Consider the following 13,392-nt stretch of genomic DNA (forward strand, 5'->3'; position numbering starts at 1 on the left):
GTGGCATAGTTGCATGATTGATTGTAGACCCACTATTAAACTTGCTAATTGTTTTACCTGGTCTCGCCCCTACCACACACATCTTCTTAGTTCCACTATCCATGACCATTACACTAGAATAAATAGATGACAACAGAAGCTTACCCGCACACAGAAAAATCCAAATTTACCTTGTTCGTTGGCAATCATCAGCAATGTTTGTGACTGCACATGGAGATGCTACACCCATACACTATTTGTCGAGATTTTCATATGTCATGGACCCCGATGGGGAGTTGGAGAGGAAAAACATCGGAGTGGGTAGGGGCTTGACAAGCAAGTTCAATTACTGAGACGAGTAGCGAAAACTGCGTGGCCAGCGTACTCCCGATGGTCTCCAAGTCTTGCGGGAGGAATGGGGGTGGTTGTAGCATTGAAGGTAAACCTGCTAGGGATGGTCTGCTGTACCCAGGGGCCCCAGTGCCATGGCCAACAACCTAGCATCGGCATCTTCCTTCTGGCTTACCAGATTCTCTTTGCCAATCGAGTGTACCATGCTAGGCTCTCATTTTATCCTTCTGGAAGTACTGGCGTTGGGCTCGCCAATTCAGCTCTGCTGCTGGGGCCAAGCCAAGCTCACCTCATTTGCCCACTGGTCACTATCCCCTGCCTAACCAATTGAGACCTAGTTTGCCATTCCCCTTCTAATCGCAGGTGGTAGGTGGGAGGTCCACAACGGTGGCACTGACTAGATAGGTGGACAGCAACTCTCGTAACTAACGGGTACAGCAGAGGATTCCGTGTGAGGGAAAAGTTTCAATCTTCTGATGTTTTTGCAAATGGATTGAACAAAAGACATCTTGCCATATAATAGTAGGCGTTTAAATTATAGGCTGTGATTTTACCTTTTGACTGTGAAAAGCAAGCTGCAAGAATCCAAACACAATGGGTATGTGATAGAGTTTAATATATTATTTGGCGATACTGATGGTAGGCGATTGAAGTGGACTGAAGGCAATAAATGATCACTTGAAATCTTAGGATAGAAAGAAACAAACGGTAATAGCATGATGGAATATAAACAGTTTTATAATATGTCCTTGAAATAGAAACGATTGTGCACTGGCTAAGAGATGTGCAATTTAAGAAAAGGGAAGCACTTTTGAGAAACAGGCCAAATATCATGATACCTGCTTCTAGCTACATTTATAAAATACCGCGAAATACCAGGCGTGTGGAACAATTCAATACAAGGCAGACTCCAGATATATGGAATTATTTTTCCTAAGAGATTTATTGTGAAATGGTCAGTTTTAGCAGATAGCACTCACCAACAGTATCCTGATTATAAATTGTAGGGAGAGTTTTTTTACTAACAATCAATCTATTCAAATGAATATACTTTTCTCTTAACTCATGAATTCGGTATATGTATGATAATTGTCTTCGAGGTTTGTTCAAATAAGTGAAAAATTTATGGTGAGCTCCATATTGTTATCATTAATAAGGTTGGAGAGTGGCATTGTACATTTAGTTTAGACGAATTTCATTGAGAGAGGAGGTTTGTTTCTATTTGAGTTGGCTTTTTAAATTAGTTAACGTTCCAAAGACTAGAAAGACCTACTGCAAGGGTAAGGCCTGCCGTAAGCACACTCAACACAAGGTTACCCAATACAAGGCTGGTAAGGCTTCCTTGTTCGCTCAAGGTAAGAGACGTTATGACCGTAAGCAATCTGGTTTCGGTGGTCAAACTAAGCCTGTTTTCCACAAGAAAGCTAAGACTACCAAGAAGGTTGTCTTGAGATTGGAATGTGTTAACTGTAAGACCAAGGCTCAATTGACCTTGAAGAGATGTAAGCACTTCGAATTGGGTGGTGAAAAGAAGCAAAAGGGTCAAGCTTTGCAATTCTGAGCGCAAAGATAAACGGGAATCATCTTTTAACTATATTAAGTATTTTCATTTATTTTTCACTCTATTGTTAACATATAAATCACATTTGTAGGTATCTACTTTTACACTTCCATTTTTAATAAACACAATTAAGATCATATAAGTGGTTAAAGAAATGCTCACCAAAGCATTTGGCCCATTTGGAGGTGCCATGGATGTGCCATGGATGTGCCCCACAGATATACAAACCTACCAAATTACTAGCTGTCTACAAGGAGTTCATTATAAAGGTGGCATACCTAAGTTAGTTTACTTATTTAAAAAATAATAAAGATGTAGATACAGCTGATTCCCAGTATCTCATGTAAGATATCAACACCAGGCGCCCAGCAACGTTCTTTAAGTCTATCTACGCTTCGAACAGTACCGATATGGGGAAAAAACATTGAAAGATTATTTCCACATGGAAAAAGCAATTCATAAAGAATCACAATCTCCTGATAGTACTGTCACAGGCGATAATAAAAATGATGTTGAGGATTTAAAATTTAAAGGAAATTAAACTAAGAGAATAGCAAAATAAAGACAAATGAAAAATAACATCTCAATCACTGCTCTGCTTAAATACTTTTTTTTTTACTGAAATTTTTCAGTAACTTTATGCATCATTGATCTTTCATCACATGACCCATATGAAATCAGGTATAAAATTAGGTCTTCTTATAACAATAATAGTGTGCGATGCTGTTTGGATCACAAGCAATTTATCAACACAGGATCGCAAGGAATAGCAGCCACTATTTCGAATAGACAAATAATCAGACGTAAATTTCATAACTACAAAAGATATATGGAATTATATAATCAAAGTTCAATCCATTTTAATCGTTTCCTTAAGTAGTGATCTTGGAGGGAATCTTTGATAGAGGGCATAGAATATCCAAGCGATTGTGGCTGTAATAACGAAAATGACAGACTTATAAGGTTCAGGCACATCTAAGAATGGGTAAGGGTAAGTCTGGCCTGTTGTGGGGTCGATAATGAGTTGCAAAAATTTATAATAGCTCATGGCGGTAGCCACAATTATAAACCATGCAGTAGTGTTAGATAATCTGAATCTGGCACCATATCCAGACAGATAATGGTCGCTGAATAGGAAGATAAACGGCAACGCATGAATTGCGATATCAACACTGATTGGGATCAGTGGTCCGCTCAATTCCCCATCGGCAACACCTTGCATGATGAGTTTGATAGCAAACAGTCTCAAAGGCCAATAGATAAGTGGGACAACTGTTTCAAGCACGAGAGCCTGAGGCAGGATGATATGTCTACTAACCAATTCAGATAAGTTAGCAAAGAAGGGTTTATCCTCTCTAGCTTTTGAAGGACCAACCATCCTCTGAATACACCAGTTCAGTATGCTAGCAACGTTGCTGACCATTGTTGCCATTAATGAAATGTTGGTGAAAAATTGTTTGTGGCCCGCTTTCTCCAGAGTTGGTGGTAACTGGATCTGTGTTGACCATTTGTAACCCCAATACGAGGTACTCAAGCACAGAACATTGATTGCCAGCGATAGATTACCATTCATTGTTTGTAATTGATTTATGAGTTTACCCTCTAACCGTTCATTAGGCTTCGAGAACTAGCTTATAATTAGATTACGCTTTGGGTTTATATGATTAGATATCAAAGAATAGGGATTATTCCCGTTACACGTAGTCAGCCTGTGGGCATTGGAAGGGAGAGTATAATTAGGGTTCTCTTTTTTACTTCAATGGAAAAATAGGGTTTGGTTAATTATCACCTTTCCAAGTCCTGAGAAAATGATAAAACCAACTTAGGGGCATTGCAGGAAATGCATGGAGCAAACGGAGCAACGCATTGTCTTACTAACCCTAAAAAAAATATGACAGAATAAAAGCCCTAAATTCAGCAGTGTTATTAACAATGGGAGCCAAGCAAACAGCTATGCGATGAGCTTCCCTTTCCCACAGCAAATGCGAGAGGATAGTTATGGATTTAATCTAATGAGGCAAAAACTAGTATTAATACTTTTGATAAATATGAGGGGGGGCTGTGTATGTATTTGTGAAGTGAAATCCCTAAAGATTAAAGGGTCCCCCACTAATGGTAAATTGTATCCCTTTCTGGGTTCTTTCTTTCCATAGATGTGCTATTCCCAGGCACGTTATTAAGTGTACATTTGAGTATGATAGGATTTGGTGAGAGAGGGGTGTACCATTGTTCAGGCAACAGGATGCTATGTTAATCACAGACAGGCATGATAATTAACATACAATGAAATCATTTTAAGGGAACTACGATATCCAAAAAAGAAAGCAATGCTATTTTTGTCATAGTTATTTTCGAAATATGTTATTCTTGTCATCCAATTAACTGTGATGAGATGTGCTGAGCTGCATAGTTAATCTTGGCTGTTGTATAAGTGAGAAGTTTTTATCTTTACTTGGGTATATTGTGATTTTCCTTTACCTTAATTGAATCCATTGTGATCCAAGAAAAAGAAACGCCAGTGTGGGTTTCATTAATTGCCCCTCAATATTTTGCGACTACATCTGCAGTTTGGCTTATTAGGGATGTTTGAACTACTGTTACTATAGCCAACTGTATGCTGATGCCCGGAGTTTCTTTTGAACCGTTGTGATTCACTCAGATCCTGTAGAATGACTAAATTTTTAGACAGTTTAAAGGTACTCTAAAACTGATGTGCGAAATTCTGTTTCTATACCACGCAACTTATTCGATGTTTTAACTCAAAAGCAATTGGTAAATTAAGGATATCTGCTAAGCAAAAAAGAAGAAGCAATGTACGAAGTGCACAAATAATAATAATAATGGTGTTTACTGTAAATTTTACGTACAGTTTATTTTAGTATGATGCTAGATTATTGGTGACAGCATATATGTTGTAAAATGCTTACAATTTTTTCAGACAATAATAAACAGAAATCTAGAACTTTGGTAAGGATGACGCCAAATGATTGAGATGTATGTGTCTTTCGAACCATTTAACCATTTACTATTATTAGCAGGATAATTGCATCTACAATAGTGTTTTAGTTGATTTAGCGGTACCACATAAATCGTCTCATTTATTTTTCCATAACTGCCATTATGGAATTTAAGGATTACGGCAATTATTTGTTGGGTAAAGGTTTGTTACCTTTTCTTTCTTGGTGATCATTTTTGGAATCCAAGGTTATATTTGAGAGATGCATATATTGAAAGTATTAGAAATCTAAATATGATCCGCTTTTAAAGCTATGGTGAGGTGTTAGGAATTTTGTATTGAGGGATTGAGATTAAACTTATAATATTTTCTCCGGAGATGTTTCGACAAATGTTATTAACGTTTCACATAGAAATCCTTGGAAATAAGGATGTTAAAATTATGGTGCTGCATATCCCTTTCTAGAGGCTTTACCTTTGTCAAGGAGGGTTTTGCAATTGGTTATAGTTTAATTGAGCATGTTGTTTGATAAACTTGCGCAGGAACCATTAAAGACTGATCAATTAAGGTATCATTTTGATGAGGGTTGAATGGAGAGTTTTTCAAAGTCTAGAATACCCAATATAGTATTTTATTAAAATTAGACGAGCCAATTTCCCATGATTATTAGGCATTGAGAAAATATTAATTAGCCAATCTTTGAATATCCCTTAAGTCTGTGATATATAAGTAGGCAGATTGTTGAAGAATTATTCAAATCATGTTGTATTGATGTTAGAAGCCATAATATGCAATTAACAACAAGTTGATATAGTTGATCACTTAATTTTTTTAGCATAAAGGATCAGTTGGTAAATCTAATATTTAATAAATGAAATTTGAACAATTTATAGTTGCCATTATTTCGGTTATTTCTTTCGTTTCAGGCTTCCCATTTAGAAGACAAATTGCTCCTCCTCTTTTCACTAATACCACCATTCCACATAATAACGGTACTAATGGTACCGGTGGTGGAGGCGGCCAAGAAGGTGGTGGAGGGCAAGGAGGTGGAGGTGGCTCTGGTGGTGGCTCAGGTGGCGGCTCCGGTGGTGGCTCTGGTGGTGGCTCCGGTGGTGGCTCCGGTGGCGGCTCCGGTGGTGGCTCTGGTGGTGGCTCCGGTGGTGGCTCTGGTGGCGGCTCTGGTGGTGGCTCTGGTGGCGGATCTGGTGGTGGTTTGATAACTTCACCTGGAAGTTCATATTGTTACCCAAGTAATGGCCACTATCCTGGAGATACTATCACAACTGGACGCAAAATTGGAATCTTTTACACTGGTGGCTATTTGGCAAATATACAACATTCTGATGTAACAGTAGAAAGGCTATTCAACATTACCAATACCGAATTAAACATCACACAGTTGTATTCTGTTGCTGCTGCTGTTAATAAGACACTGGGTAACGGTGAGTATAAGGGTGTCTTGATTGTCGGTAATAATAACTCGTTGACAGGATTGGGGTACTTCTCATCAATTCTGTTTAATACGAATAAAACTATTGTTATTTCTAGTAATTCTACTCTAGGTCTTCCAATTGCAAATCAGAGCTTATCGACTAACAGGGGCCCCATTTTGACCCATAATGATAGTGCTGTTTATTCTGGTGGGTTACCACCATACAAAGTTCCTATCGGTGTATTAGACACCAATGGCACTGCGCATTATTTCTACCGTGGTGGTCTACCTAAGTTCTTCGACAGAGGTTCAGGTTTAAGGTTGAACTATACAAACTTCACAGATCCTGGAGCTTACAACAAGACACGTACCATTCCAACGATACGTATTGTCAACCAAACTAATGTCACTGATGATTTCATCAGAAATGTGGCTCCAAATCTACAGGGACTAGTTGTCAACATCACTGGTACGCCATTCACAACTACTGGATTGCAATCGTTACGTTATCCTGTGATGTTTGTGAAGGACCAACAACAGCTGGCATTCGTTAGTAAGTGGAACGTGCCTACGGGTATTATTCCCGGCGGGTACTTGAGCCCCGCTCAAGCTCAACTATTCCTATACGTCGCCGCTCTGAACAATGCCACTAGCCCTGCAGCATGGTCTCAGTGGTTCGGTAATCCAGACATCATCTAGTATGATCGACTTCCCAGTCTCTTTTTTTTTTTGACTTTTTAAAATCCCTATTCCGCACATCTATGGCATAGCTGGTCTACTGTCATCTGAGTTCTGCTTTTCTTTTTTTTCTTCTTGTGTAAGAACATTTTCTATTACTTGAGATGTGCGGTGCGGGTATTAACTTCTTTTAATGGATGTAACGACTTTAACTAAAGAGTATAGCCTCACACTTTTATAGTAGAGGTCTACAATAAATGCTATTAAATATGTTCGTTATAATGTGTGTTTAAGTTTTCATAAAATACGTAAAAAAAATAATAACAAAAACATCAAGAACATGACAACCTCTCCAAACAATATAACTACTATAAACTACACGCCATTTTTAAATTTTATTAAGTACTGTAGTAATCACCTTTATACAAATGCGTATGTAATCATGTGACTTTTACGTCAGCCAGCACCGAGAACCCTAAACGAGGGGCCCCCCATCAGCGAGGCAGCAAGGCAGCAACTAGAGGGTAGGGCTCACACTTAAGAAGCTGCACATAAAGATTCCAGCCGGAATCTGGGGGGTCCATTGAGAGTCACCGCTAAGAGAAGCCCGAAGTATCCGTCGCACGACAGTGGGATAAGAAGCTCAACAATGGTGAGCAGCAATAAGGGTTCATGAATTCCTTTGTGCTGCAATTTCTGTGGAAAGTCATTATTGAAAAATTGACTCTTGGCTTCCCCCCGGCCATCGGCTCAGCTGGAGGAGCCAGGCATATATAAGGGCAGTGCTTATCGGCGATGAGCACTTGGGCTATTGAAGAGGTATCATACTCAGACTAGGGCTAAGGATGAAGCTCATACAGTATCTGATTATTGGTGTGACGTTGCTGGTGTGTCTTGTGGCGCCAGTGATGTGTCATGCTGGGTCTTATATACTTTCATTTGACGAGTCCAGCAGGGCTCTCCCCCAGAATGTGTGGGAGAAAGCGCTTGGGTTTGCTGATGAGCTCGGTGTGAAGATTACACATGAGTACTCCTTGATCAAGGGGTTCACGCTGGATGTGCCTGAGGAAGTTTTGCCCAAGTTGAAGAAGAAGCTGGCTGATTTGGAACGGGACTATGGTGTCAAAGGGCATTTGGAAGAGGACAACTTGGTGCATGCATTCCAGGAACACATTTGAAACTATTTCTTTTTATAGGTTTGAAATAAGATAAGATACGATTTCTCATTCGCTTTTAGTTTAGCCTTTTTTTTTGATGCACATATCATACATCACACATTTGTACTGTCATGACATTGAATGTCCATATGTAAAATGCAAGACAAATTATATTAATACATACAACTCAGTTACATCACTGTTTATTTTAGCTCTTTGAAGAATTGCTCGATACCGGAGCCGATTCTATGAGAGGCCTCTACTAGCTGCTGGTCATCCTTGGCGTAAGCAATTGTGACTCTTAAGAAGTCGGAGTTGTCGTGGGACAACTCGGAAGACACACCCATTCTGTATCCCAGCACTGTCTTGATACCATTTTGCACAAGGAATCTGTCGAGTTTCTTCATTTGCTCGGGGATGTTACCGATCTCACCGGGCGCTTTGTCCCATTTGATCTTGACTCCGACAAACATACCAGCAGATGGCTCGATCACTGTGAACAGGCCGTTCTTGTAGGCATCGGTCTCATATAGTGCCTTCAATGTTATGTTTCTTCTGTGGGTGTACTCAGCAGCCACCTTCATGATCCAATGCATCCAACCTTGGAACAGCGCCTCTTGCTTTTTCTCTGGGTCTTCCTTGTCATCGCCATCTTGGTATAGCGCCATGGTCTCCAAAGTGTTGTACAGCACGGCCTGAGAGACACCACTTGGTGCCCTAGTGGTGATCTCGGCGTATTCAAGCAAGTTGCTGATGATATACTTGTTAGCCACGATGAACCCCAGTCTTAGGCCAGGTGCAAATACTTTTGAGAAGGTCTCCATACGAATAACACGAGCGTCCGTATCGATGGTCAAGAACGAGTCCACTAGGAATTCGTTAGTGTACTTTTCCACTGTGAAGCCGTCTTCTAGATAATCGTTCTTCAATGGGTCCTCCGGTTTATAAGATGGAAATGACAAATATCCGTATGGGTCATCCTCCAAGATCAAGAAGTTATGCTTATGAGCCAACTCGTAAATCTTCCTACGGTTCTCCATTGGGATGGTGACACCAGTTGGGTTTTGCCCAGTGCATATGGTGTAAAGAATTCTTGGCTTGTTCAAGTGTTTGTAAGGGCCTGAGGACCAGTTGTCTAGCAATTGAGTCAGGTAGTCGACATCGATACCTTGAGTGCTTGGATCCTTGGTCAAGTTCATCTTCAATGGGATACATTCAGCACCAGTGGCCTTGACGTGAGAGATCACCGGTGTGAATGTGAACTCTTCCATAAGCACTGTGGATTTCTCATCACAGAAACACTCAAAGAACTTGAACATGGAGTCACACGAGCCCGAGGACAACAGCACATCCCACTGATCAGCAGAGTAAGCTGGCTTGTTGATCTTGTTGACCAAGTACTTGGCAAAGTTTCTGATCTGGGGCAAACCTGGCACCTCGTTGTACTGGAAACTTCTAGCGATGGGCAAACTCTTGGGCTCGTAAGTGGACATCTTACAGTGCAGGTGCTTAGAGGTGTCATCGGCTGACTCAAATGGCTTGTTGACAATGGTCATGTCCATGGCCTTGATGGGGAAAAACTGCTCGTTGGGCATACCGGCGGTCAACTCAATGACATCGTCACCCAACACTTCATCATCCCAGAAAGCCACCAACTTCCTGTTCTGCATCCTCCAGGACAAAAACTGTCCAAACTTTTCCTCTAAATCAATCATCGTCGTCATCGCTTGTAGTATCCTAATTGGTACAAAGCTGCTATGTAAGAAAATGTATATGAAAACTATATATGTGTCATCGCAGGCTATGCATGAAGCCATTCATTGTTTCTATATTAGATGACACAATTTCCAGCTTCCCCCAAACATCACAACAGCAGTGATGTGTGTTCCGGGTCCCCAGCAGGTCATCGACTGAACGATAAGAAACCGGACCTGCACCAGCACAGCCCTCCCACCCACTATTTATACTTCCTTCGAGGAAATGGAGATGACTAACCAACTCCACGTGGGGGGGATGATTCAAGTGAATGAGGCACTCTTTAGTTTATGCAAAACTATGTGAGTTCGATCCAACTCCAATGTCCCCCCTGAGGCCCATGTGCCATATAAGAATCGATCTATACTCCACGTGTGTATTGCATTAATAACATATATAAAAGCTAGTGTATGTACAATAGAGATGGCCTCACCACTCCCCCCATCCCCATCCCCAACCCACACAGCCCAGCACGAGCTTGTAAAACCATAAAATGTCTGATAAGCACAGGAAATCGTTCACGCAGGTGTGTATGGAGATGATACGCCGCAAGAAGAGCCACGAGGGCAAGCAGGCCAATGCCACGCTGGTCGTGGACAAGAGCAAAGACCTCGCGTGGGTCACAGACACCACCTCCATCACTTCTATAACCACCTCGGCGTTTGAGTCCTCCAGCGATGAAGAAGACGAGAACCCGTACAGATACGCATTGAGGTGACAGTACTAGCCTTCCCATGCTCCCCGTCCCTCACCTTCCAGCATATCAAAAAACTGTGTATAGTATTATTGTTATAAAAAGTAACTTTAGAGATGTTATACTTCTTTTCTACATAATTTTATTTTTAGTAATAATAAAACTTCCCTTCAATTGCCAAAACTATATCTCTGGGTCGAGTAAGAAATCGCAGAAGTAGTTTAGGCCTGCGTATATCTCTTTGCCGACAGGTCTGATGTAGCGCGGAGGCAGCAAGAATCCGTGGTTTCCGGTGTCTCTGAGCTTGAATTGGAACGCCCAGTGTGCCCGCTGATGGTACATGAAGTCCAGTGCGCTCCCGGCGCCGAGCTCTGGAGTCAAGTCCGCGCCACGGTCCTTGCAGGCTGCAACCACGTCGTAGTTTCTCCCAGACTGGTACCGTATGGCTTTGTTAATACCGTACGCTAGCTCAAGCAAGTTCTCCAGGTCCCTTGGTAGAGCATCACATGAAAACGCATACGGATACAGTATCTCCTGCGAGTATGAGTGTAGGTCTAGGTACCCATAGACTTTGTATTCACCCTTCACAGTGCTTAGGAAGTCGTTCCAGGATTTGGCCTCGATGGCTTCAAATGGCTCCTCACCGCTGTACTCCTCGCTGCATGGGTACGCATGTGTAGATTCCCACTGGTACCCAAAAGAGTGGTCGATGTCTATCCCTTTGCAAACAGGGATATAGGTCTGTTGTCTATTCTTTCTCCACAGTCTATTCGTGGTGAACGTATACTCGTAGCCGTCAGGGTTGAATACTGGTATGACCAGGAAATCCAGGTTTTCCAAGTACTTGATCTCCTTCTGATCACCTAGAGCATATCTGCCAACCAGCTGTGCTACAACCCAGCAGGCACTGCTCACACTGACCCATTCCCGCGCATGTACACCACCGGTGATCACGATGGTCTTCTTCTCAGGGTTGGTCTGGTTGTTGTTGGCACATAGATGCAGCGCTCTTAGTTCACGGCCCTCATAGGTTCTACCAACTACTTCTATATTAATGATATCGGGGAAGGACTCCTGGAGTCTCTCCATCCAGCTGTATATCTTGTCCAAAGGTTGGTACTGGTCAAAGAAGAACTCCTCGGTACCCACCAGTTCACCAGCATCAAACACTTTCTGGTCTCTACCATTAAACGCACCATCAACATCACCGTCATCATCGTTAGAACCATTGTTAGAACCGTATGTGTCCTTTATTGCGCTGTCAAGATCAGCTATTATCACATCGTGGTCCACTGAAATCTCAGTACCTTTGCTTACTCTAACATCAACAAACTTCTGAGCATGCGTCCACACATCTACGTCTTGTAAGTCCCCGAACACACCTCGTAACAGCCTGTGTGTGTCCTCATACCCACTGTCTTCAAGGTATAACCTAACAACTTTGTAATCGCTGAAATCGCTCTCACTTGGCACCGCGGCCGCAGGGCCCCACGCCAGCGCTAACACTACAAATACCCACTGCAACAACATCTGCTAGTAGCTTGAACTTTCTGGCCTTGCTCTTACTCCAGCTTGGTCCAATCCCCTGTGCTTATTATTACTTTTATGAGGACTCATCGCTTCCACTTTTAAAGGACTCTTCTCACGATGCGAGCAGCAGGGCTCTGCTCCTTACGGGGCGGAATGAGCTTCAAGCTGCAAAGGGAGTATATAAGACGGATGAGGCACTTCTTGCACTGGGCTCCAGGTTCTTGGATTACCAAGCAAAGAATATAGAATTGTGTTGAAGGATGTCTAATTTGCGGAACGAGATTAAGGAGGACAGTATATCGCCAACCAACAGCGAGCTGGAGTTGGACAAGCACGGGGTTGACAAGAATGGGGTGGATGTGTCGCGGTTGAGTGAGCAAGAGCTGAAGTTGTACAAGATGTACGGGAAGTTACCGTCTAAGAAGGATATATTTAAGCACAGGATGGCCGGAAGAAAGTACTTTGACAGTGGTGACTATGCGTTGAAGAAGGCCGGTGTTATAAGGTCAGACGATGTTATTGATGAGAATAACTCTAGTAATAACCTGCCTGTAACGAACCCCAGTGGGCTCAGGGAGTCCATTATCCGTAGGAGGATGAGCAGCAGTGCTGGAGACCATGTTTCCAGGCAAGATAGTATATCCAGTGGGCCCCCACCAAGGTCTCCTAACAAATGAATACAATGTTGTAACTGGTTTATAATGACTTTGAGCAGTTTAAATTTCAACTTGTGAGTTTTTGGTTCAAGATATAAAATAACAAGAAGTACCAGTTTTTTTTATGGTTGTATTGGATAATGTTGATACACATTCCGTCACTCACTTTTACCCCAAAGTGTTGTAGCGGGGTTTGACTTATATTTCATAATATTTGCCAATACATGTACACACTTGAATGGTCTAGTTTTAATGACTTGGGGAGAGTGGACAATGCATATTTTTGTCGTCTGTGTTATAATGAGTTCATCTTATTCTCTTTTTTTTTCTACTATCATATGTTTAGAGATACGCAGTCTATCGGTTCCCGTTAACTACTTGCTCTAACTCATTATTTTTTGTATATTTTTTCAAATAGTGGGTTTATTCCATAAATTTCAATGCTCTCCCAGTATATACCACTATATTTCGTTTTTAAACTGGTACTTGATATTATATAGAGTTTGGAAATGCTTATAAAAACACAATATCACTATACTCTTTGAATGGCAATATATTGCTTTAATTCAAATATCCTTATGGAAGATTGGTGATTATGTCCATTATGCCTGTACTATTTTAGTATTCAAAAGGAAGCTTATCG

General features: G+C 41.5%; 8 protein-coding genes across 8 annotated transcripts; 5 read left to right on the plus strand and 3 right to left on the minus strand.

The window, feature by feature from the left end:
- Positions 1-924: 924 nt before the first annotated feature.
- On the plus strand, positions 925-1,891 carry RPL42B (60S ribosomal protein eL42; the record flags this gene model as incomplete). Its single annotated transcript, XM_446620.2, has 2 exons — positions 925-928; positions 1,575-1,891. 2 exons carry the CDS (start codon positions 925-927, stop codon positions 1,889-1,891), a joined length of 321 nt encoding a protein of 106 aa, XP_446620.2.
- Positions 1,892-2,741: 850 nt separating this feature from the next.
- Positions 2,742-3,464, minus strand: GVI51_G05797 (uncharacterized protein; the record flags this gene model as incomplete). The annotated part of the gene is made up of 1 exon (XM_446621.1): positions 2,742-3,464. One exon carries the CDS (start codon positions 3,462-3,464, stop codon positions 2,742-2,744), a length of 723 nt encoding a protein of 240 aa, XP_446621.1.
- A 2,254-nt stretch (positions 3,465-5,718) lies between these two features.
- SPS100 (Sps100p) lies at positions 5,719-6,978 on the plus strand (the record flags this gene model as incomplete). The annotated part of the gene is made up of 1 exon (XM_446622.1): positions 5,719-6,978. One exon carries the CDS (start codon positions 5,719-5,721, stop codon positions 6,976-6,978), a length of 1,260 nt encoding a protein of 419 aa, XP_446622.1.
- An 824-nt stretch (positions 6,979-7,802) lies between these two features.
- On the plus strand, positions 7,803-8,135 carry GVI51_G05841 (uncharacterized protein; the record flags this gene model as incomplete). Its single annotated transcript, XM_446623.1, has 1 exon — positions 7,803-8,135. The coding sequence occupies one exon, from the start codon at positions 7,803-7,805 to the stop codon at positions 8,133-8,135; it is 333 nt and encodes a 110-aa protein (XP_446623.1).
- A 182-nt stretch (positions 8,136-8,317) lies between these two features.
- On the minus strand, positions 8,318-9,931 carry ARO9 (aromatic-amino-acid:2-oxoglutarate transaminase; the record flags this gene model as incomplete). Its single annotated transcript, XM_446624.1, has 1 exon — positions 8,318-9,931. One exon carries the CDS (start codon positions 9,929-9,931, stop codon positions 8,318-8,320), a length of 1,614 nt encoding a protein of 537 aa, XP_446624.1.
- A 431-nt stretch (positions 9,932-10,362) lies between these two features.
- On the plus strand, positions 10,363-10,587 carry GVI51_G05885 (uncharacterized protein; the record flags this gene model as incomplete). The annotated part of the gene is made up of 1 exon (XM_446625.1): positions 10,363-10,587. The coding sequence occupies one exon, from the start codon at positions 10,363-10,365 to the stop codon at positions 10,585-10,587; it is 225 nt and encodes a 74-aa protein (XP_446625.1).
- A 159-nt stretch (positions 10,588-10,746) lies between these two features.
- On the minus strand, positions 10,747-12,093 carry ECM14 (putative metallocarboxypeptidase; the record flags this gene model as incomplete). Its single annotated transcript, XM_446626.1, has 1 exon — positions 10,747-12,093. One exon carries the CDS (start codon positions 12,091-12,093, stop codon positions 10,747-10,749), a length of 1,347 nt encoding a protein of 448 aa, XP_446626.1.
- Positions 12,094-12,353: 260 nt separating this feature from the next.
- IGO2 (phosphatase regulator) lies at positions 12,354-12,770 on the plus strand (the record flags this gene model as incomplete). The annotated part of the gene is made up of 1 exon (XM_446627.1): positions 12,354-12,770. The coding sequence occupies one exon, from the start codon at positions 12,354-12,356 to the stop codon at positions 12,768-12,770; it is 417 nt and encodes a 138-aa protein (XP_446627.1).
- Between the last annotated feature and the right edge of the window lie 622 nt (positions 12,771-13,392).

The sequence above is a fragment of the Nakaseomyces glabratus genome, chromosome G (genome assembly GCF_010111755.1).
Source record: "Nakaseomyces glabratus chromosome G, complete sequence".
NCBI lineage: Eukaryota > Fungi > Ascomycota > Saccharomycetes > Saccharomycetales > Saccharomycetaceae > Nakaseomyces > Nakaseomyces glabratus.